Source organism: Xyrauchen texanus, chromosome 14 (genome assembly GCF_025860055.1).
Source record: "Xyrauchen texanus isolate HMW12.3.18 chromosome 14, RBS_HiC_50CHRs, whole genome shotgun sequence".
Classification (NCBI taxonomy): domain Eukaryota; kingdom Metazoa; phylum Chordata; class Actinopteri; order Cypriniformes; family Catostomidae; genus Xyrauchen; species Xyrauchen texanus.
In genome coordinates this window covers 5,061,258-5,080,060 of record NC_068289.1, presented here as the reverse complement: position 1 = coordinate 5,080,060, position 18,803 = coordinate 5,061,258, and the positions used below count along the sequence as shown (strand labels likewise).

Below are 18,803 nucleotides of genomic sequence, written 5' to 3'. Positions count from 1 at the left end.
TAGCTGAGTGCAATGAGAAAATTGTTAAGTAAATAAATAGATATAATTATATAGTGCAAAATAAGTAATATTAACATCAATAGTGCAGAATAAAATGTAAAATTAAGTAAAATGTAATTAAATATAGTAAGAGCTCCATGTAAACTAAGACTACAGATGAACTAAAAGGGTCTATATCACTAATTTTATCTTAATTACACTGAAGTAATTAAGATAAAATAAAGAAAATATTGATAATGAGCATAAGTTTAGTGATGGTGACAGATCACTCATTGTCCCTCATATTGACAAGTAGGTACAGCTGTAGGCCTTAGATCTCCAAATGGGGTCAGAATCCCCAAAAGAGTGTGGGGTTTCATCTAAAAGGGGCAGGATTACTCACAAAAAGGGGATTGCGCCAACTCCAAAAGGGGGCGTCACTTCCACCCACGTTAGGTTAGGGGATCTTTGCTGGCAGTTTGGAGCTCCCGCCCCTTTTTGGAGCTGCAGCTATACCCTTCTCCATATTGTGACTGGCAAACATAGGTCGCGTTTCCACTATCGGGCAAAATGAGGACCTGCTAGTGCGTGCCAGGGCCAGTTGTGTTCCCACTATCACTTTCAGGGCTTCATTGTGCCTCCTCCGGGCCAACGGCCAAACACCTTTGGCCCGCCAATTATCCTTGGTCCAAAGAAGGCCAACTGAGGATTGAGGCAGAGTCAGTGACAAAGGTGGAGTTGTCAGGTCAGGTCAGAGGTTTCAGCACCAAGATAATCATACCCCAGTTTTTCATATCTAGTTACCAGCTTAGCTCATCAGATCAACAGAGAATCATCAGTACTAGTCAATAGTTGAAATCAGGGCTCTTCTGAATATGTGAGCTGAAATTGTGCAATGTGCCGAACGAAGACGTGAACGTGGTATATTTTCACTGAACTTGCCAAGTTGTGTTTCCAGCTCACAATGGTACAGGTTCTGAAAAAAATTACAAATAAATTCAGAGCTAGCAATTCTCCAGAGTGTGATACCTCATCTTGAGCTTTCCTCTTGCTTGTAAAATGGGCGGGGTGTGTGACATTGGCACCAGGGCACCATAATAAGGTCGGGTTTTAGGGCAATGCTTTGAGGCTATTGGCCTAATGGTGGGTATGCAGATCGATTTTGGTCTCGTGGCTCGAGATCTGAGGCTATTGGCCCCGGCTGACCTGGATTGCCCTGGCTCATGCTGGCCCGATAGTGGAAAAGAAGCTTTACTGTGCTGCTATCATACAGCAGTGCTTGAGGCTGTTAAATCATGACCTCATCTCCAGCTCTCTGTGCGGTGTATTTTGAGGTTTATATTAGTAGAGAATTCCTCTCAGCCGCTTAACTCAAAATTTTCATGATGACTCAGGTCTCAATGGATGTATATGTGACTGGTAAACATTTTGGACTAATCTAATGACAGGTTTGGAAAATGCTACAGAGTTGTTGCTCAGTTGATACAATGTTTGATATATTTTGCTGGAACACTGAATGTCAAAGGTGAATGAAGTGCGCAAATCCTGCCCTTGAGTTAAAGTACAGATACCCTGATTAAATATTACTCCAGTAAAAGTAGTCCTTTAAATTTCTACTTGAGTAAAATACAAAAGCATTTTTAAGTAATTAAGTATCAAAATTAAAAGTACTGATCTATTAAATCAGCTTTAATTCATAAAAACAAATTAACTAGCCTAATTAATCACGATTAATCATGTTACATTATACATAAAACAAAATTCAAATATAATCATAAATATTTTTACTTTATACTTGGTCTCAAAGTACTTACGAGAAATTGTGTAGTCATCATTTATTTTAATATGTACATGTTAAAGTTAGATATTTATATTGGAAAACAAGCCAAAACAAAAATAAAACGTATATTGATGCAGTGTATAATGGGGCGACGACTTCCCTCTCACATCTTTCTGTTCACTTCAATCCATTTTTAACTTAAAAACAAACTCTCTCTTTTTAATAAAGCTGTGTATTGCCAGTTTTCTTCAGGATAAGAAATGCACAGTGACATACATTATTATGATTCAATAAGTCGCGAGCCATCACGTTATAATCTAGCTGCATTAAGCATTCGCACTGGAGGGACGAGCGTCCCCGCGTCAGAGTCTGCATCAGCCGGGTGCAGTTTCAATCTCTCCCCCTTAGATCAGAACACTTCACACAACTCACAGAGGAGGCACTGACCGCACAGAGAAATGCCAGTTTCAGACTTTGTAATTATTTACATGATCTGCTTCCTTATTATTTGAACTTTAATAAAGCATAACGCATTAAATACAACTGCATTTAAGATGTAATGCTGGGGTGTTTCCTTTAAAGAGCTTCGGCTCTGCTTATTCCACAACGAGAGTCTGTCTTTACTTATTTTGTACTTTATAATTCCCTCATACTTTGTGATCTACATCACCTGATGCTGTCTGGAAAGTTTAGAGTGCATCTGGAATGTGAGTTGTGTAATTCTTCCTCTCTTCAGTCAGGTGTGAGCTGCAGTGCTGCTCTCACGCATCATCATTACAGTTTAATGTGATCTCATGTTACATTAAACGAGATCAAATGACCATTCGACAACAAAAAGTTTTGTAGACAATTTTTTATTGTCCATGTAGTCGATAATGTTGACTAATCATTTCAGCCCTATTTCCCTTATCTCTACCACACCTGGCTCACCACATGCGGATGCAGTCTCCATTCTCCGTACAGTAAATCCATTCCCATAATTATTATGCCCGGGATATGAGTTGCGCATAATGGATAAGCATGCACTGCTTCACCTAATCCGTTTCTGTGTTGGTATGGTCAATCGAGTCAAGTGTGTACCCTCTGAAAAATTATATATGCCAATTTTAGCCAAACATTAGTGACATTTCTGGAAATGGAAAAACAAAAACGCATTAATTATAGTATTTCTTACGCGTTAAATAGTCAACTAGTAATCGCTAAAATTAACGCTTTAAATTTCCCAGCCCTAATTAATTTTTTTTTTTTTTGCAGACCAATATGCTCCATCCTCCTGCTCATAATAACTTTTAAAAGGTGCACTCATGCACTATATTCCAGGTCATTGCTCATTTTGAAGACACAGTAGACATAGCTTAAATAGTAATGTTTCAAGTTGTTATGAGGACAAAATATATCTCAATGTATTAGAATTGTATTTTTAACTTAATGTATGTGATTTGGTGGACTTGTATTGGCAGGTGGAAATAAGAAACCAGTATTTGTGTGGCAGGCAGAACCTCCACATCTCTTATCTCAAATCAGTTGTTCCTTTTGCCTTTCTTTATTTCAGGGTCACAGAGGGACACATTTTTCCTTTCACCTGCTTTCCACACCCTTTTGACTCTCTTCTGTTTCTTTCTCTTTTTGGCTCATACAAATGTCACTCCACCCTTCCCACAGTAATCTTGCCACACACTGCCTCATGCTGATGGTTATTTCTGGGCCTTTCAACACCGGGGCCATTCATTTTTACATCCCACAAACAACAACACACTCTTAGTCTCATAAACACAGTCAGGAATAGAAATGGAACTCTCCTCCCCAAGAGCAATGTGGGAACAAGGTGACTCAGTGAACGAGAGGGACACTTTCCACTGTGGCTCAGCATCCTCTATCAGGGACCAGAAAAGCATATCGACAGCTTTGCTCTCGCTTTAGCAAGAGTGATTGACATTTGAAGAGTGGCTCTCACCCCTCTGGGATTCAGAACATTGAAGATGTTGCTGGTCTGAGGGGCCCTTTCCCATGATCTGCATCATGAGAGCTGTGATTCTTGGCCTGCTTTGTGAGAGCAGCTTTTTTGTGAATGGCATGGGAACAGAGGTTGGGAGACTGGTGAGCTCTATGACAAGCAGAAAGCCAGTGAATGGAGTCTGGTAAAGAGCATGCAGGCAGAGCACATTAGGGCTGCACAATTAATCTACTAAATAATTGAGATTACAATTACAGAAAAAAGTGTTAATTACAGCTTTCCATTTACATCTACCCCTGTTGTCATTCTTTTTCTTTTTTTTTTTTTTTTTTTGCAACGGCTGAGCACTGTAACCAATCACACACATATCTGTTTCAAAATGTAAATAAGAGTTTTCTTTTCCATGGTGATTGAGGGCCAGTGGTGAAGTTCACTATTTATGCAATCCACCAAATAGGGTCTAGTAGTGCCTATGATTAACACCTAACTTTCAATTGAATACTGTGCTTTTGTCATACCACTTCTGAAATGTATGCTGTGTTGTGATACCGCTTTAAGAGATGTCACAATATTGACATAACGAGAACAGCTCTAATGAATAGAAAGCATGGGAATGAAGTGTCTCATGAGGAGTATGCTGTATATGTAGAGCAGGGCAGGAGCTAGCAAGCCAAGTGAAGAATACATATAAGCCTGTGGAAAAAAAGTATACTAGAGGAGAGGTAACAATTAGAGGTTTGGAATAAAGTATTATAGAAAAGAGTACATTAAAAGATCTTTAGAATAAAGTATGGTAGAGAAGGGTGCATGAGCCATATTGCAATAAGGTAGACCAGGGAATAGTTTATATTAAGAGCTTGGGAATAAATTATGCTAGTCAAAAGTGCATAAGAAGAACTCGAAAATATAGTATGCATGTTAAGAGTTAAGTAGGTAAAACAAGCACAGGAATGAAGTATTCTAGTGAAGAGGACATAAAAAGAGACCATGATTGTCGTATGCTAATGAAGAGCTGATAAAAAAAAAGAGTAGGAATGATGTATTATAGTGAAGAGTACATAAGAAGAGCTTAGAGCTGAGGAACCCAGGAATGACGTATGCTAGTAGGGCTGGACAATATGACGATATATATCATGGCGACAGTATAAGTGTCAACTGATAGAGATTTTGCTATAATCACGTTATGTAAATATCCACATGCGCAGCATTGACACTGTCTGTCTGTGCCAAATAGAGAGGCCATTTTATTCACTGACTGGAGTTCCAAAAAATAGGCTGATTTTCAAGAAAACTTTTACTATATCGTGAAATAAAATTACTCATATCGTGATATAAGATTTTTGTCCTATCGCCCACAACCTATATGCTAGTGAAGGGCACATAAAATGAGCCCAGGAATGAACTATGTCAGTGAAGAGCACATTTGAACAGCTCAGGAATTAAGTATGCTAATGAAGAGCACATATGAAGACCCCAGGAATTATGTGTTAGTGAAAAGTACATAAGAAGAGTTTAGGAATGAAGTATGAGGCCATCTATTCCCAGTGGCCACATGGATGAGGAGAGTTAATATTTATTGTGTTTCTTGTTCGCTCTGCACTGTGCTTTTCGTGTCTCTGGGTGACTGGAAGAGAAAGCAGATGGACAGATGGAGCTGGCGAGGCTGCAGAAGTCGTGGTGTAGGTGCGGGGGTGGCTGGTCACTTGGCACATGGACCGAGCATGAGAGCCACCTCCCTGCCATGCACTCACAGGTTTGGGTTTGTTGAGTAGAATCCACAGTATCAGCCTGTGTTAGCACATCATGTTCACTCTGATTAGCACTCAGAATGAGTCACAAAAAGCACAGTGCAGAGGGAATCAGAAAAACAATAAATATTAGCTGTCCTCATCTATGTGGCAGCCCACAGATCCCTCACACTGGAAGAACACTCATGCCACATGAGAAAAAACTGGGATAGATACCCTAATAGAGAATTTATTGTTTAGAAGCAAAAAACCTGCCTTCTAAAAGGACCTTTTTATCACACTTTAATCGCAAGTTCATTTATATGTCTCTTTCTGCTCTAGATCAATTTAATGAATTTCTGCTTATATAGTTTTTGGTGTGGACCAGAGTCCATTTGGCATAAAAGTTTGCTTTGGTTGGTGTGAACGTGCCTGGTGAGAACACAAGTTCACTTGAAAAGATGGTCTGAAGTTGTGGTTGGTTTGAACCAAATCCGCCATAAATAGCCATGGTGAAACGCTATCGATGGCATACATTTGCGAATCAGTCACACTTATTATAGTTTTTAAAAGGCATTTAAATTTAAACAGAATTTATAAAAGTCCTATTAAGTTCAGATAGGAAACTCTACATGGCGCAGGCCGAGTCAGTTCCCGACACGCCTCTATTAGGGGCAGTGGTGGCTCAGCGGTTAAGACTCTGGGTTACTGACCAGAAGGTCAGGGCTTCAAGCCCCAACACCACCAAGACACCACTGTTGGGCCCTTGAGCAAGGCCCAACAGTGTATCATGGCTGACCCTGCACTCTGACCCCAGCTTAGCTGGGATATGTGAAAAAAAAATAATTTCACCATGTATATGCAGAAATGTATGTATAATGTGTGACAATTGATCTATTTATTTATTTATTTATTTATGTAAACCAATCAGACTGGATAATTAAAGTCATAGAATGAAGCCATATATCAAAAACACCAATTTAAAATATCAACTACTGTCCCTCATGTCTGCGTATATGTGCTAAGTTTTAAGAGGGAAACCCCACTATTGCGGTGCAATTTTGCTGCAGGTCACAATGGAAAGTTAAGATAACAAACACAGCAACAACTCTGGAATATCTGGAAATAAACATAACATCTGGAAATAAAGTGAAGCAACAGAGAATAAAACAATTATGTCTTCCACGGATCCCATGGTTTTTATTTATAAAAGCATCGTGAAGAAATTACTTTATATAAATGCTCACTGACTGAGCTGCATTTATACAGGTGTAAAGAGAACACAGTGTATGTAAACACATATGCCAATTTCAAGCCTTAAGATGCTCTCTCGCAATGAACTCCTTTCTGGTGTCCATGTAAATGAGCTCAATGTGGAAAGAGACCATAGGGGGAAGGGGGTTAGAATCGAACTCAGGTTCAGACCAACCAACCAGGTGTCTCAAAGCAGCTTACAGGGTGTTAGGTCTTTACTCCATTGAGCAAGCACAAAGTGACCATTGCAAGGAGTTAGAAGAATAGTTGTCAACCCATTATTTGATGCACATTTAAGCTTCTAAACAGCTGGAGCCATTACTTCACCGGCAGGTCCACTTTTAGAAAGTCCACTTTTTGTTGCTCTTCCTAGTGCAACTCACCTCCACAATATCAATGTTTAAGAGTATGCTGACATTGGTAGTGTGTAGCTGGCATCACTAACTAACTTCATATGAAATTGCTGTTGGCTGAGGGTCTTAAGTAAATTACAGTAATCAACAAAATTTTGTCTTTCTTATGTTAAACATGGTCAATGCAGATTATGTTATTTGTTTGGATCACTGTAATTTATAATATACTTCTAACATGACCCTGCTTAGCCAGGACTTAATATCCTCCACACAATGCATTCTGACATGGTTATGTAAGAAGGCATTTGTGAGATATTTTTAACACTGCCTGACTGTGATGTGCTGCCTGGAATAAGAAAGACCAGACCTGACAGAGCAGGAAACATTTGTGTCGTGAGGAAAATAAGGCTCCCGAAAAAAAATGTGTTCCCTCTCTTTATTATTATTTTATTTTCTGCTTTGAAGCAGTGAAAAAGAGGCTGTATGCTTGATAATAATAAGTTTGCTCCATGAAACAAAAGACAAGGCTGGCAGTAAACCACTGCTGAAAATAGCTTTCATGAATGTGTGTGTGTGTGTGTGTTTATATATATATATGTTTCAGGAAACCTGTTTGGGAAAATAAATTTGACAAACAATTGCCGACTTGTTCATGTGTTCAAATTTGACTTGCAACATTTCCTGATTACCCCAGTTGACCCAATAATTTACTTTCATCTCTATACTGTCTCTAAATTGCCGAAAATATAAATAACCTTAAGTGTCTTTTTGAAGGGACTTAAATTTACATATATTATTGATTTGTTGTGTATGAGGCTGACTATTATTGCAGTTCTCAGTCTTGGGGGCCGTTCACACCCAGCCTGTTTTTTCATCCATCTGTGCAGTTTTTCAGTAGATTGTCTATGCAAACATGTTCTAGACACTCATCTTTGAATGTGCGCTGCGACGGCCTGTTTTTCAGCATCTTGAGCCGAAGCACCATATTTTTTAGATGTTGTGTTAGGTTAAAAAGAACGGTAACTTTTAAAAACTTGTCTCAAGACACCTGCGTTTAGTTCTGTTCGTAACACTACGTCTTTCAGTCTGAATAGCTCCATAGAGAGCTGCCTGTCACTCACTGCCACTTCATAGTGTCACTGCTGGAGTGTTAATCTGTCCTCCATAACTCCCTCTTTTCTTCTTATGACTCTCAATCCTATTGTTATTTCTGGGAAAACTCCCAAGCTGTATAGAGCTGAGGGAGGATCAGGATCTTTGACATGCCTACTTGTGCCCTTATGGAGGTGAATAAAGAATACAATGCACATAATTCTATGTTTGGGCCATTTGTAGCAATCCAAGCAAAGTATACGGTTTGTTTACCTGTCTTGTTTGACCTTTTCAAGGAAGAGAGTCACAATGTCCCCTGGCAAAGCTAAATAGTCAGACAAGTTTAGACCTCTCCAATTTTCATCAATCAATAAACACTATAAACACTGGCAGACAGTTATTTTCTTTTCAGCCAGGTCATGGCTCCACAAAAGAGACTCACAGGTCATACTACATGAATGCAGACAACTAAGAGTGGTCTATATTATACATTAGAACCTTGAGAAACTATAGCCTATTTATTTCATTTTTTCTGTTATAAAAATTTTACTGGAGAATATAAAAGCTTTATACTTTTCATTGGTAGACATGTAGGCTAATGTTCATTGTGTAAATTAACATTTCTCGCAAAGGCCTTGTTGTGTGTGTAGGTATTGTTGTAGTGTACTCGGCATAGTTTGGAAGCTGGAAACATTCACTGAGGACTAGTTTTGTGATTTGTGCTGTGAAATATTAGAACGTGACAGTGACTCACTGACTTACTTCCTCCATAAATGCAATATTCACAGCTGCTAAATGCATCACCTTAACACACAGTATCAGTAACATTAACAATTGCTCTGTCAGTATGGAGATTGTATTATGGTTCTGAATGGCTTCAAGGGACCTGAGCTTTATGTTTTTTTAAAGTTATGAGTTTTGCCATTAAAGCAATAGCATCTCTGTTAACATATTTATTTAATGTTATGTTTTTATTAGGTGTCTGTCAGAACTGATCAGAACTATATTGTATTAATACCATGTGTATACGAAGAAATTATTAGAGTAATTATTATAGTAGTATTTTCAGTGCCTCAATGACACCCAATAAAAACTGAATTAATGACTTTATACAGACAGGTTTCCCAAACTCTCCCCCCAACTTTCATTGGTTGGACAAATAGATAGTCCCGCCCCATTTTGTTTTTTTTTTTTGTCTCCACATATTAAGCTGGGACAGAAGAAAGCAGTGAGCTTGACTGGATGACTCTGAACTTTCTCTGAAGCTCAGACTTGCATAATCTGCATTGTGCATGCGTCTGTCTCATAGGTTGAGAATAAGTCAGGCGACAGTTTCCTGCATGGTTGCAAAAGTGTGTTTTCTTTTAGATGACACTGTGAAATTATTAACAGTGTTTACGGTATACTGTTGTATACAATGTACAGCCACATCTACACAGACCATCCCTGTCTGGTTGGGAGTGAACATAACCTGTTTGCAGATTTGCCTTTAAGTACAAGAGGTTTTTCGGTTAATGATAATGGTTAATGATGAGGTTTGAATTTCTATAGGCGGACCCAAGATTAAAAATCTGACCCGCTCAGAACTATTACCTTTTGTGACGTATGTTTGTGTAGATGTGATGATGTGCACTTTTTAGAAATGACCTTTGACCTCTCTCATCAACCAGGCATTTCTGTCCACAGAACTGCTGCTCAGTGGATGTTTTTTGTTTTTGGCACTATTCTGAGTAAACTCTAGAGATTGTTGTGCGTGAAAATCCCAGGAGATCAGCGGTTACAGAAATACTCAAACCAGCCCGTCTGGCACCAACAATCATGCCATGGTCTAAATCACTGAGATCAAATTTTGTCCCCATTATGATGGTTGGTGTGAACATTAACTGAAGGTCATGAACCATATCTGCATGATTTTATGCAGTGCACTGCTGCCACAGGATAGGTTGATTAGATAATTGCATGAATAATTAGCTGTACAGTTGTTTCTAATAAAGAGTTATTAAGAGTTGTCGGTTTGTATTGTAATTTTTGTCATTTTCTCTTCCTCATGTCTCGCAGGCATGGCCGCCATGCATGCAGATTAGTGTGCCAAACAACACATGTTCTCCCCTAATTCACTCCCTTCTTTAGCCTGTCGTGTTCTCAGTATCTTTGCTAGATTGTTGTTTGATGTTGAGTACTAACCTCACTCTCTCTGCCTAGTTGGTCCTATGTCATGCATCTGTTGGTTTCCCGAGTGTCGGTTGTGTGGTTGCCTTCCAGTTTTGCTGCGTGTCAGCTGGTCTTCCACGGAGAATTCCTCATCTCTGCCCATGTGTCAGGAGTAAGATGCCATGGTGCGCAAGCTATGGGAGATTGCTTCCCGCTGCTGTAGCCAGTGTCTTCAATCTTCCACATTCCACAGCTCAGTTACTGCTCTTATTTGTTGTTAATAAATCCTTTGAATGTGTCCTCTGCTCTTCGGTCTGTTTGTTCTCGCTATAGCTCGGTACAGTATGTCCTCATTTAGAAGGAAGTTTAGGAGAAACAAAATTGATACTTAAATGAGGGAGGGATGTCTGAGAACTCCATGAAGTCTCATGAGCTTTAAAAGAGCAATTTCTGAGCAAAAACATTTTCTCTGGGTAGTTAAAATGTAAGTGTTAAATGCTCATTCAGATTGCAATATACAGCCTTGTTTTCTTAAGAATTATTTCACAACCTTAGCCTTAGTTTGTTAACAGGCAACTTCAGCCACTTCTATTCAGCAATTGGGATGCAATCGGGACTTTGTTCTCAGAAACCTTCAAAACGTGTTAAATGTTCAAGTTACTCTCATTGGAGAGGCTTGGTGTCTTTTTCTATCAGGTGCTTTTTATACAGATGCCACATCTTGATTTAGGCACAAACAGGTCTATGAGTTCCATTATCAGCACAAGACACTGCATTCACACTCTTGTGAGGGAGTTGCATGTAATACCCACTTCTGTCAGGTACTGATTTGATTACATTGGTTCTTGAGGAATAATTCACAGAAGGAGGCTTTCTTAGAACTGAGGAGGATCTGACCCCCCCCTACTCTGCGAAGACAAAGTCATTTCCACTGTATGTATGTATATGTGGGACACTTACTTCTATGACACTGTTGTGTGTGCTAGTGTGAGTGAGAGAAAGGGATAACAGTGTTCCACAAGCATTTACTAAAGCTTAGCTTTGTTGTAGGCTTAACCTCTGCCTTATCACCTTCATTTTCTATTTAAACTGGATGCAATTTTACTCTTCCATTCTGTAGAGTTTGGGTTATTTCTAAGCAATAACATTTTCATCTGGGTTAGCACCTAATTTCCCAAACTCTTAACCTCCAATCTCTCTCTCTCTCTCTCTCTCTCTCTCTCTCTTTGTTTCTATCCCTACATTACCTGCTAAACAGATCTGAGTGACCTGCTTCTGGAGGTGGTGGGTTTAGAGGGAGCAATCGAGATGGGTCAGATCTACACAGGTCTCAAGAGTGCTGGGCGGCGCCTTGCACAGTGTTCCAGTGTCACCATCAGGTCAGTAGCCTTTGCCCATTCACAGACACACACACACTGACAAAGAGGTCAGTATTTGTCCAACTCATAGATAACCACTCTGATTTCCTGTGTCCATGGCTCTCGTATGCATCTCTTCCCCCTCACCATCAGCAGGACACTCTCTTTCAGCCACTACAGCCAATAAATCAGACCTTTTGACTCGCTGTCACTCATCTTACTGATGAATAATGATGTTTGTAGTATGTGCACACACACACTGCTCAGTCTTGACTTATGTTAATGACCTAGTGGAGACACACCATGGTTATGGTGCTAGTTCACATGTTTGTGTTGCCCTGGCCTGATATGCTCCATTAAACATTCATAATGACCTTACCAGTTAGCGCTGAATTGAAGGGATGAGGTTATTCAAAGTTCTAACAGCCTGTTTCCTCACCTGTACACAGGACATTCTGCCTTCTACCTAATACTTTCCAAAATCTGCATTAATAGAGCATTCATTCTTTGACTGATTATACTTAATAACCTGGCAATGTATAAGGTCATGTCAATTACACACCTTGATGTGTGTAATTTTGTCAATGTTAAAATACTTCCTCCTATCCCAGCCTAATATGTAGCGACAACTACACTCACTTGACACTTTATTAGGAACACTATGGTCGTAATAGAGTTCCCGACGTGGTCTTCTGCTGTTGAAGCTCATACGCCTCACGGTTCACCGTGTTGAGCATTCTGAGATGCTATTCTACTTACTACAATTGTACAGAGTGATTATCTGCGTTACCGTAGCCTTTATGTCAGCTCGAACCAGTCTGGCCATTCTCCGTTGACCTCTCTCATCAGCAAGGTGTTTCCGTTCACAGAACTGCCACTTAATGGATGTTTTTGGCACCATTCTGAGTGAATTCTAGAGACTGTTTTGTGTGAAAATCCCAGGAGATCAGCAGTTACAGAAATACTCAAACCAGCTAGTCTGGCACCAACAATCATGCCACGGTCGAAACCATTGAGATCAACAAATTTTCCCCATTCTGATGGTTAATGTGAACATTAACTAATGCTCCTGACCCGTACCTGCATGATTTTATGCATTGCACTGCTGCCACATGATTGGCTGATTAAATAATCGCTTGAAAATGTAGGTGTATAGGTGTACCTAATAAATAGTTCAAGTCAGCCATTGTAAGTTGATTTCCTCGAAAGGTGCAAACGCTGTGGTGCTATCAGACCATTGCTTATTTTTTGTTTGAGCTTCCCATTTAGCCATACACAGCACCAGTGACTCAACCAATGGCGTGAGTTTTAGGTGGTTCCATCTGTTTTTTGTTCTTTTTAGGGAAAGCTGTTTGGTTTTTGTAAATCTGTTTGGTGACACTAGTGGCGCATAAATTACACTTCAACTTTAAACAACATTCTATTTGTCAGGGAAAGGTCATGAACTCTTTAAACAAATACAAATCAGGACATATACTGTATATTTTTGCCCATTACCTCAAATTCGCTCTGCCTTCACACTCCTTAACTGTCGCATATGGTGGCTCACGCGAATGACATGTATACAGTTTTAGCAATAACATTGTGGAGTGGTGGTGGCATAGTGGCTAAAGCACAGGGCTGTTAATCAGAAGGTTGCTGGTTCGAACCCCACAGCCACCACCATTGTGCCCTTGAGCAAGACACTTAACTCCAGGTTGTTCCGGGGGGATTGTCCCTGTAATAAGTGCACTGTAAGTCGCTTTGGATAAAAGTGTCTGCCAAATGCATACATGTAAATGTAAACATTACTATAATGATTATATAAGAAGTAAATGTTTATATTAGTGTTTTTCCATAGCGGTAAACACCAAGTAGGATACAGGTTATTTTTTCCAGTTAACCCTTGCTGAAGTCTTCTCGTGCTCACAGCTGATTGGTGAGTGCTATCTGCACGTCATTTAGAATGTTCACTTCAATGCTTACCGTGTCTTGTGCACATATCGGTTTATGCTTTGACGTCAAAACCAGAGAAAAATCTGATAATTACAAATCTCTTATAAACAGTTTTCTTGGGTTGTCAGGTTTTTAGAATGAGCTGATTTTTTTACGTTATCAGCATATTGTTGCGCATGTAAACGCATTAAGTGTCATTCTCCCATACTGTTTTGCTTTTAATTTCTAGTAGACCTGCTGAATAGACTAAATTAACATTTTGGAAGTGTGTGTACAGGAATGGAGGTGCTAAACAGTGTGAGTGTCTATGTCTGTTAGTTTAGAGAGTAAGGGGCCCGGCTCAGAACAGGGCTGTAGTGTCCAGAGCTGTCCAGGAACAGTGTTGTAGAGGAGCCTCATGCCCGTGACCTGACCCCTAACAGCACGCTCTGTCTTTCTTTCTCTGTCCCGTCTCTCTTTCCACAGGACATCCCGGCTGCTGCCCATGCAGATTGATGGAGAACCGTGGATGCAGCCTCCTTGCACGGTCAGCTCACTTATTTTGCTTTCATTTGCAATGTTTATTGAAATATCGCAAACACAGACTCTTTCGTGACCCATGCCTGCCAAAGTCAACTTGGTCCTTCACTGTGACAGAACAAGATGAAAGACCACACTGTGACACTAAGAGTTCTTGAAATATACCCTAAGATGTCAGAAATGTGACCTAGTGCAGTGATTCTCAACTTGTTTCGCTTCAGGACCCAGATTAGACATTAGACATCAAGTGGCGACCCAAGAGGGTACCAGAATTGTTTATCATCAAAAAATAAACAGTTCTTAAAATCAAACATTGAAATGTATTATTATTATTATTATTATTATTTTAGCCAATAATTTACTATACAAAACACATATATTTGACGTCAACAACAAACGATATGGGAAGCATTTTCTCCTCCCTTTCAAAAGTTAATAAGCATTTTTATTTTGTTATCCTAACTATGTGGTTGGTTGCAGTTCATGCTTTGGATTTAGCATTGTTTTTTTCCCTATTGTCAGTGATGAGAACAGACCCGCAGCAAATTTCTTGGGCCAAAAACGAGCAGTAGAGAACCACTGGCCTAATGAATATGCCATAAAGTGCCAAAAATTAAAAATAAATACATTCACAATGATTTTATTAAATCTCTCCATAAAATGTAATGCATAATGTAAAGTCAAACCCCAAGCAGTATCCTTGGTGTATATTTAGAGAAGGACTTTTTCTCTGTAGCAGAAAATTGCCTCCTCTGGTCTCTTGCCGCTCCCTCTTTGTACGTCCATTCGTCCCAGCGAGCAGACTGTTAATCAAAACACTGTCATGTCACACCCTGCCATTGACTGATTATGTCATTAAAAGAGGGGAATAAACATGCAGGTTTCCATCTGCACAAAGCTCCAACACAATGTCCTCTGCTATATATACATCTCTATCAGCACACGCAGCACTCTATAAAAAGTGTGCCACATTTAGTCTTCTCTAATTTGCTCAACTGTGCAGTAGGGAATATTGGATGTTATTTCAGTTTCAAGGTCAGCTCTCACGTTCTCAAATTTGTGCCTCTTAATCTGGACATGTGGGGCTTCTATCAGCTCATTTACTGAATGTGATGGAGAGAGATGTGTGGCTCAGTCACTTAAAGCAGTGAGTAACAAACAAAAACTGTTCAGAATTGGTTTCTTCACTTATCACACACAGACTACCCCCTGCTAAAAAGAAAACAGCTATAACCAGCCTAAAATGGTCCCCCAGCCTGGTCAGGCTGATCTCTTGGCTTATTTTAGTGAGGGGTTGGGTAATATTCAGTAGTGATGCACCAAAATTTAAATTCTTGGCTGAAACAGAAACCGAAAAATCTGGACACACTGTGTATTTTATCATTAAAAAAGACTAGACAGAAAATAATTACATAAAAATTGTGTAGCCTATTAAAGGTGCGTACACACTGCTAGCGACATCGCGCGCGACAGCGACTCCATACCATTCATTTTCAATGAGAGCACAGCGACTTCTGGCGACACGAGCTGTCGCGAACGTTGGCGCTAGATGTGGGCGTGTCCAGTGACGCGACAAAGTTGAGACAAGTTCAACTTTATTCAAATGAAGAGTGACTAACGGAAGCGACAGCCAATAGGAGGGAAGACGGGAGAGCTCACGGGATCCTTCTCTCTCTCTCTCAGCTCCTGCAGTAACGGAAAGGTGGATGAAAGGCTAATTCTTGCTGTTAGAAATTTTCCAGTGCTCTATGATATGTCTCTTCCACGTACAAGGAAATTTTTAAGAAAAATACTGTGTGGAAATGTGTATCTGAGATCGCGGGTATTTATGGACCCAGACAGAACGGCATTTGCATTTTCGCCGCAGATAAACAGCCACTATGGCAAACAGCATGCCTTGTTTCTCATTCATCTTTGATATAAAGCATTTTATGTACTGATTCCATTTATATTTAGTCTGTTCCCTCCAAAATGTTTGTTTTTATTGGCAAGAAAAGAGATTTGCTGTCAACAGCAATGGAATGACATCCGTGAATGTCATTTATAAACGTTACTAGGTAACCAGTAGTGGGAACGCCCACTAGCGACTTCACCGCCAGCCACTGGCGACCTGCAGCTACAAAGTCGCTGGCAGTGTGTACACACCTTAAGGGTGTCGTGACATCAGGAATCAAATTTTCCTTTTAAAATGTATCAATTTTTACATGTAAGAGGTAATTTTACTATAAAAACAAAAACAAGCTATAACAAGTTTCAGAACTGAAAACTGCCTCCTTAATAGAAAAAGAGCATTTATTTAAACCAAGCTGCAAAAAGTGCTTGTTTGGAATTCGTTGAACATGTGATGTCACATGGACCAAATACATCTGCATATGCAATGCCTATTTATCGTCATTGCTCCCTTGGCCACGCCCACTGGTGCTCAGTCATTGAGTCACACACGTGAAGAGGAGAGAGATGGGGCCTGTCATGGGAGAGTCATCCTAAGTGGACTTGCACAGGACACCTTTTTGTGCCTGTCTGGATTTAAATGTTTTTCTATATAAACATGCACAGACAGATGTCTTTGTCCACTTGATACATATCTCGATTTTAAAAGACACAGTGTCAAGTTACAGCTATGAAGAGGAGAATGCATCATAGATGTGTTCATCTGCGCCATTTTTAGTTGTTTGTGTATGAAAACATGATGGAATGATACTGGAAACAGGATGTGTGGACTGTATGTTCATATCACACCACTCATAATACGATTCAAGGTTTGCAAAGGAATTGTTATTGAAGGATAAGGCAGTTAAAAACACTTGGACGCATTTGCAAAAACCATGAGTAAACCGTTGTGATAGTTTATGGTGCTGACATCCTGTTTACCCCAAGCACATCGGCACAACTTTCCAAATCGTGTTTTTGGCAGTAGTAGCACCAGCGTGTATAGCACAAAATGGAACGGGACATCTGTTTACTGCTGACGTGACTTGCTGCTATGGACACTTCCATGGTAGAGAGCATCATTGATTATAATGGGTTCTATTGCTTTTGATGTGACTCTCACGTCCGGTGTAGACAGGGTGTGAGTGTTAACAGTTTTGCTTGAGATGAACACTTTAATATATTCAGATGCAATGTGTTGGATGTGCATTATGTGTAAACCCTGAAATGTAGTTTTATAATGTTTTGGTGCTTATTCGTTTTCTTCCAGTTGAGTTGGCTCTGTTTGAAGGGCTGCATGATGTTAGCCAATCATAACAGTGGGCATTTACATTGAAGTTTTAAGGAGGTGCTTATGCCAAAACTGAGTGTTTCAGACAGAGGGCCAGAGACAGGGTGCAAAATTATGACTGTTTTGGTGGGGAAAAAAACAACTTTACTAACATTATAAGTGGACCTCAGATAAGGCAATAAAGCTATATAAAAGAAAGAGCATTTCATGACACCTTTAAGAAAACCTTTATTGTTACTTTCCTCACATTGTATGTGGACCTGGAATGTGTAATGGATTCTTTAGTGAATCCATTTTGTGTTTACTTTAGTTACTTACCGGTAGTCAATTTATATATTATTGTAATTTTTATATATTATTATTTTTGTTAACAATAATAATAATAATAAAACAAACATATTATACAACAATACAATTTCAGTTGTAATTTGTTAACTTTAAAACTCTCTGACTTTTATTTTGGTGGTACACTTCTGTGAGTAGACATGTTCGCAGTAGTTTTAATATACTTCTCATTATATAAAATACTGTTCTCAATGTTTAAAGCCAACCGAACTATCGAGTATATGAGATATATTCACATATTGCGTGTGCTGTGCTAGTGTGTGTGTGTGTGTGTGTGTGTGTGTGTGTGTGTGTGTGTGTGTGTGTGTGTGTGTCAACAATAGAGAAGTGCTCATTTATCTTACCTTCTTTCCTATCACTGTTTCAGATACGGATCACCCATAAGAAACAGGTGCCCATGCTGCTGGGGCCACCCCAGAAAACCTTCTTCTTCTTCAAGAAGCTTAACAGAAGTCGGGATTAGATGTGGGACTCAAAAACCATCACCTCTTCAATCATACAAATACACAAAAACATCTCCACCTTCCTCAGCCTCTTCTTCATCTTTGGGTGTTGGGGGCCCATATAGAAGGGGCTGGGTGCAGATCTTTACACTTTGGAACACTTTAGTGAACTTTCATTGTCAAATGTTAAAAACACTGTAATGACAACACTGTAATAGACCTTTAATGGCCAGTGGACTCCAGTCTCCCAACATAGCCTGATCTTCACAGGCTAAACCAATTGAATAGACCCTTTCTAAGTGTCATGACCACTTCCTGTGTCTTATCATCAAGAAAGTCTTATTGCAGGAACTGTGAACTGTAAGCTATAACTTCCAACCAAATTGCCCCTACCACTTCCTTGGGATCAACACTGTGCCATCTCTCTTCTCTTGAGATGGCTCTTTATAATATACTGCCAATTTCCATAAAGGGGGTCAAATGGTAGACCAGAAGGGCAAGAAACTATGGTGACTGAGAGGAAATAACAAAAAACGCCATTAAGCAGTCAAAGTATGGTAAAGGGAGGAGATGTATTTTCAAGTGAATAGAGAAGAAGAGAAAGAGAGACACACTGGCACAATAATGTTGTTAAAATGAGAGTCAGTGGTGCACATTTGAAAGTCTGTGGGCCCTGTTTTAGCCTTGTAGGAC

At 39.6% G+C, this 18,803-nt stretch overlaps 1 protein-coding gene across 1 annotated transcript in view; it reads left to right on the top strand.

Moving 5' to 3' along the window:
- The window catches only part of LOC127654950 (diacylglycerol kinase beta-like), a 144,991-nt gene extending 126,413 nt beyond the window's left edge, over nucleotides 1-18,578 (top strand). Inside the window, exons 24-26 of the mRNA XM_052142529.1 lie at nucleotides 11,549-11,669; nucleotides 14,049-14,109; nucleotides 18,035-18,578. Of these exons, the coding sequence (XP_051998489.1) occupies nucleotides 11,549-11,669; nucleotides 14,049-14,109; nucleotides 18,035-18,130 (278 nt within the window). The 3' untranslated portion in view covers nucleotides 18,131-18,578. The remainder of the gene's footprint in view (nucleotides 1-11,548; nucleotides 11,670-14,048; nucleotides 14,110-18,034) is intronic.
- Nucleotides 18,579-18,803: the final 225 nt, after the last annotated feature.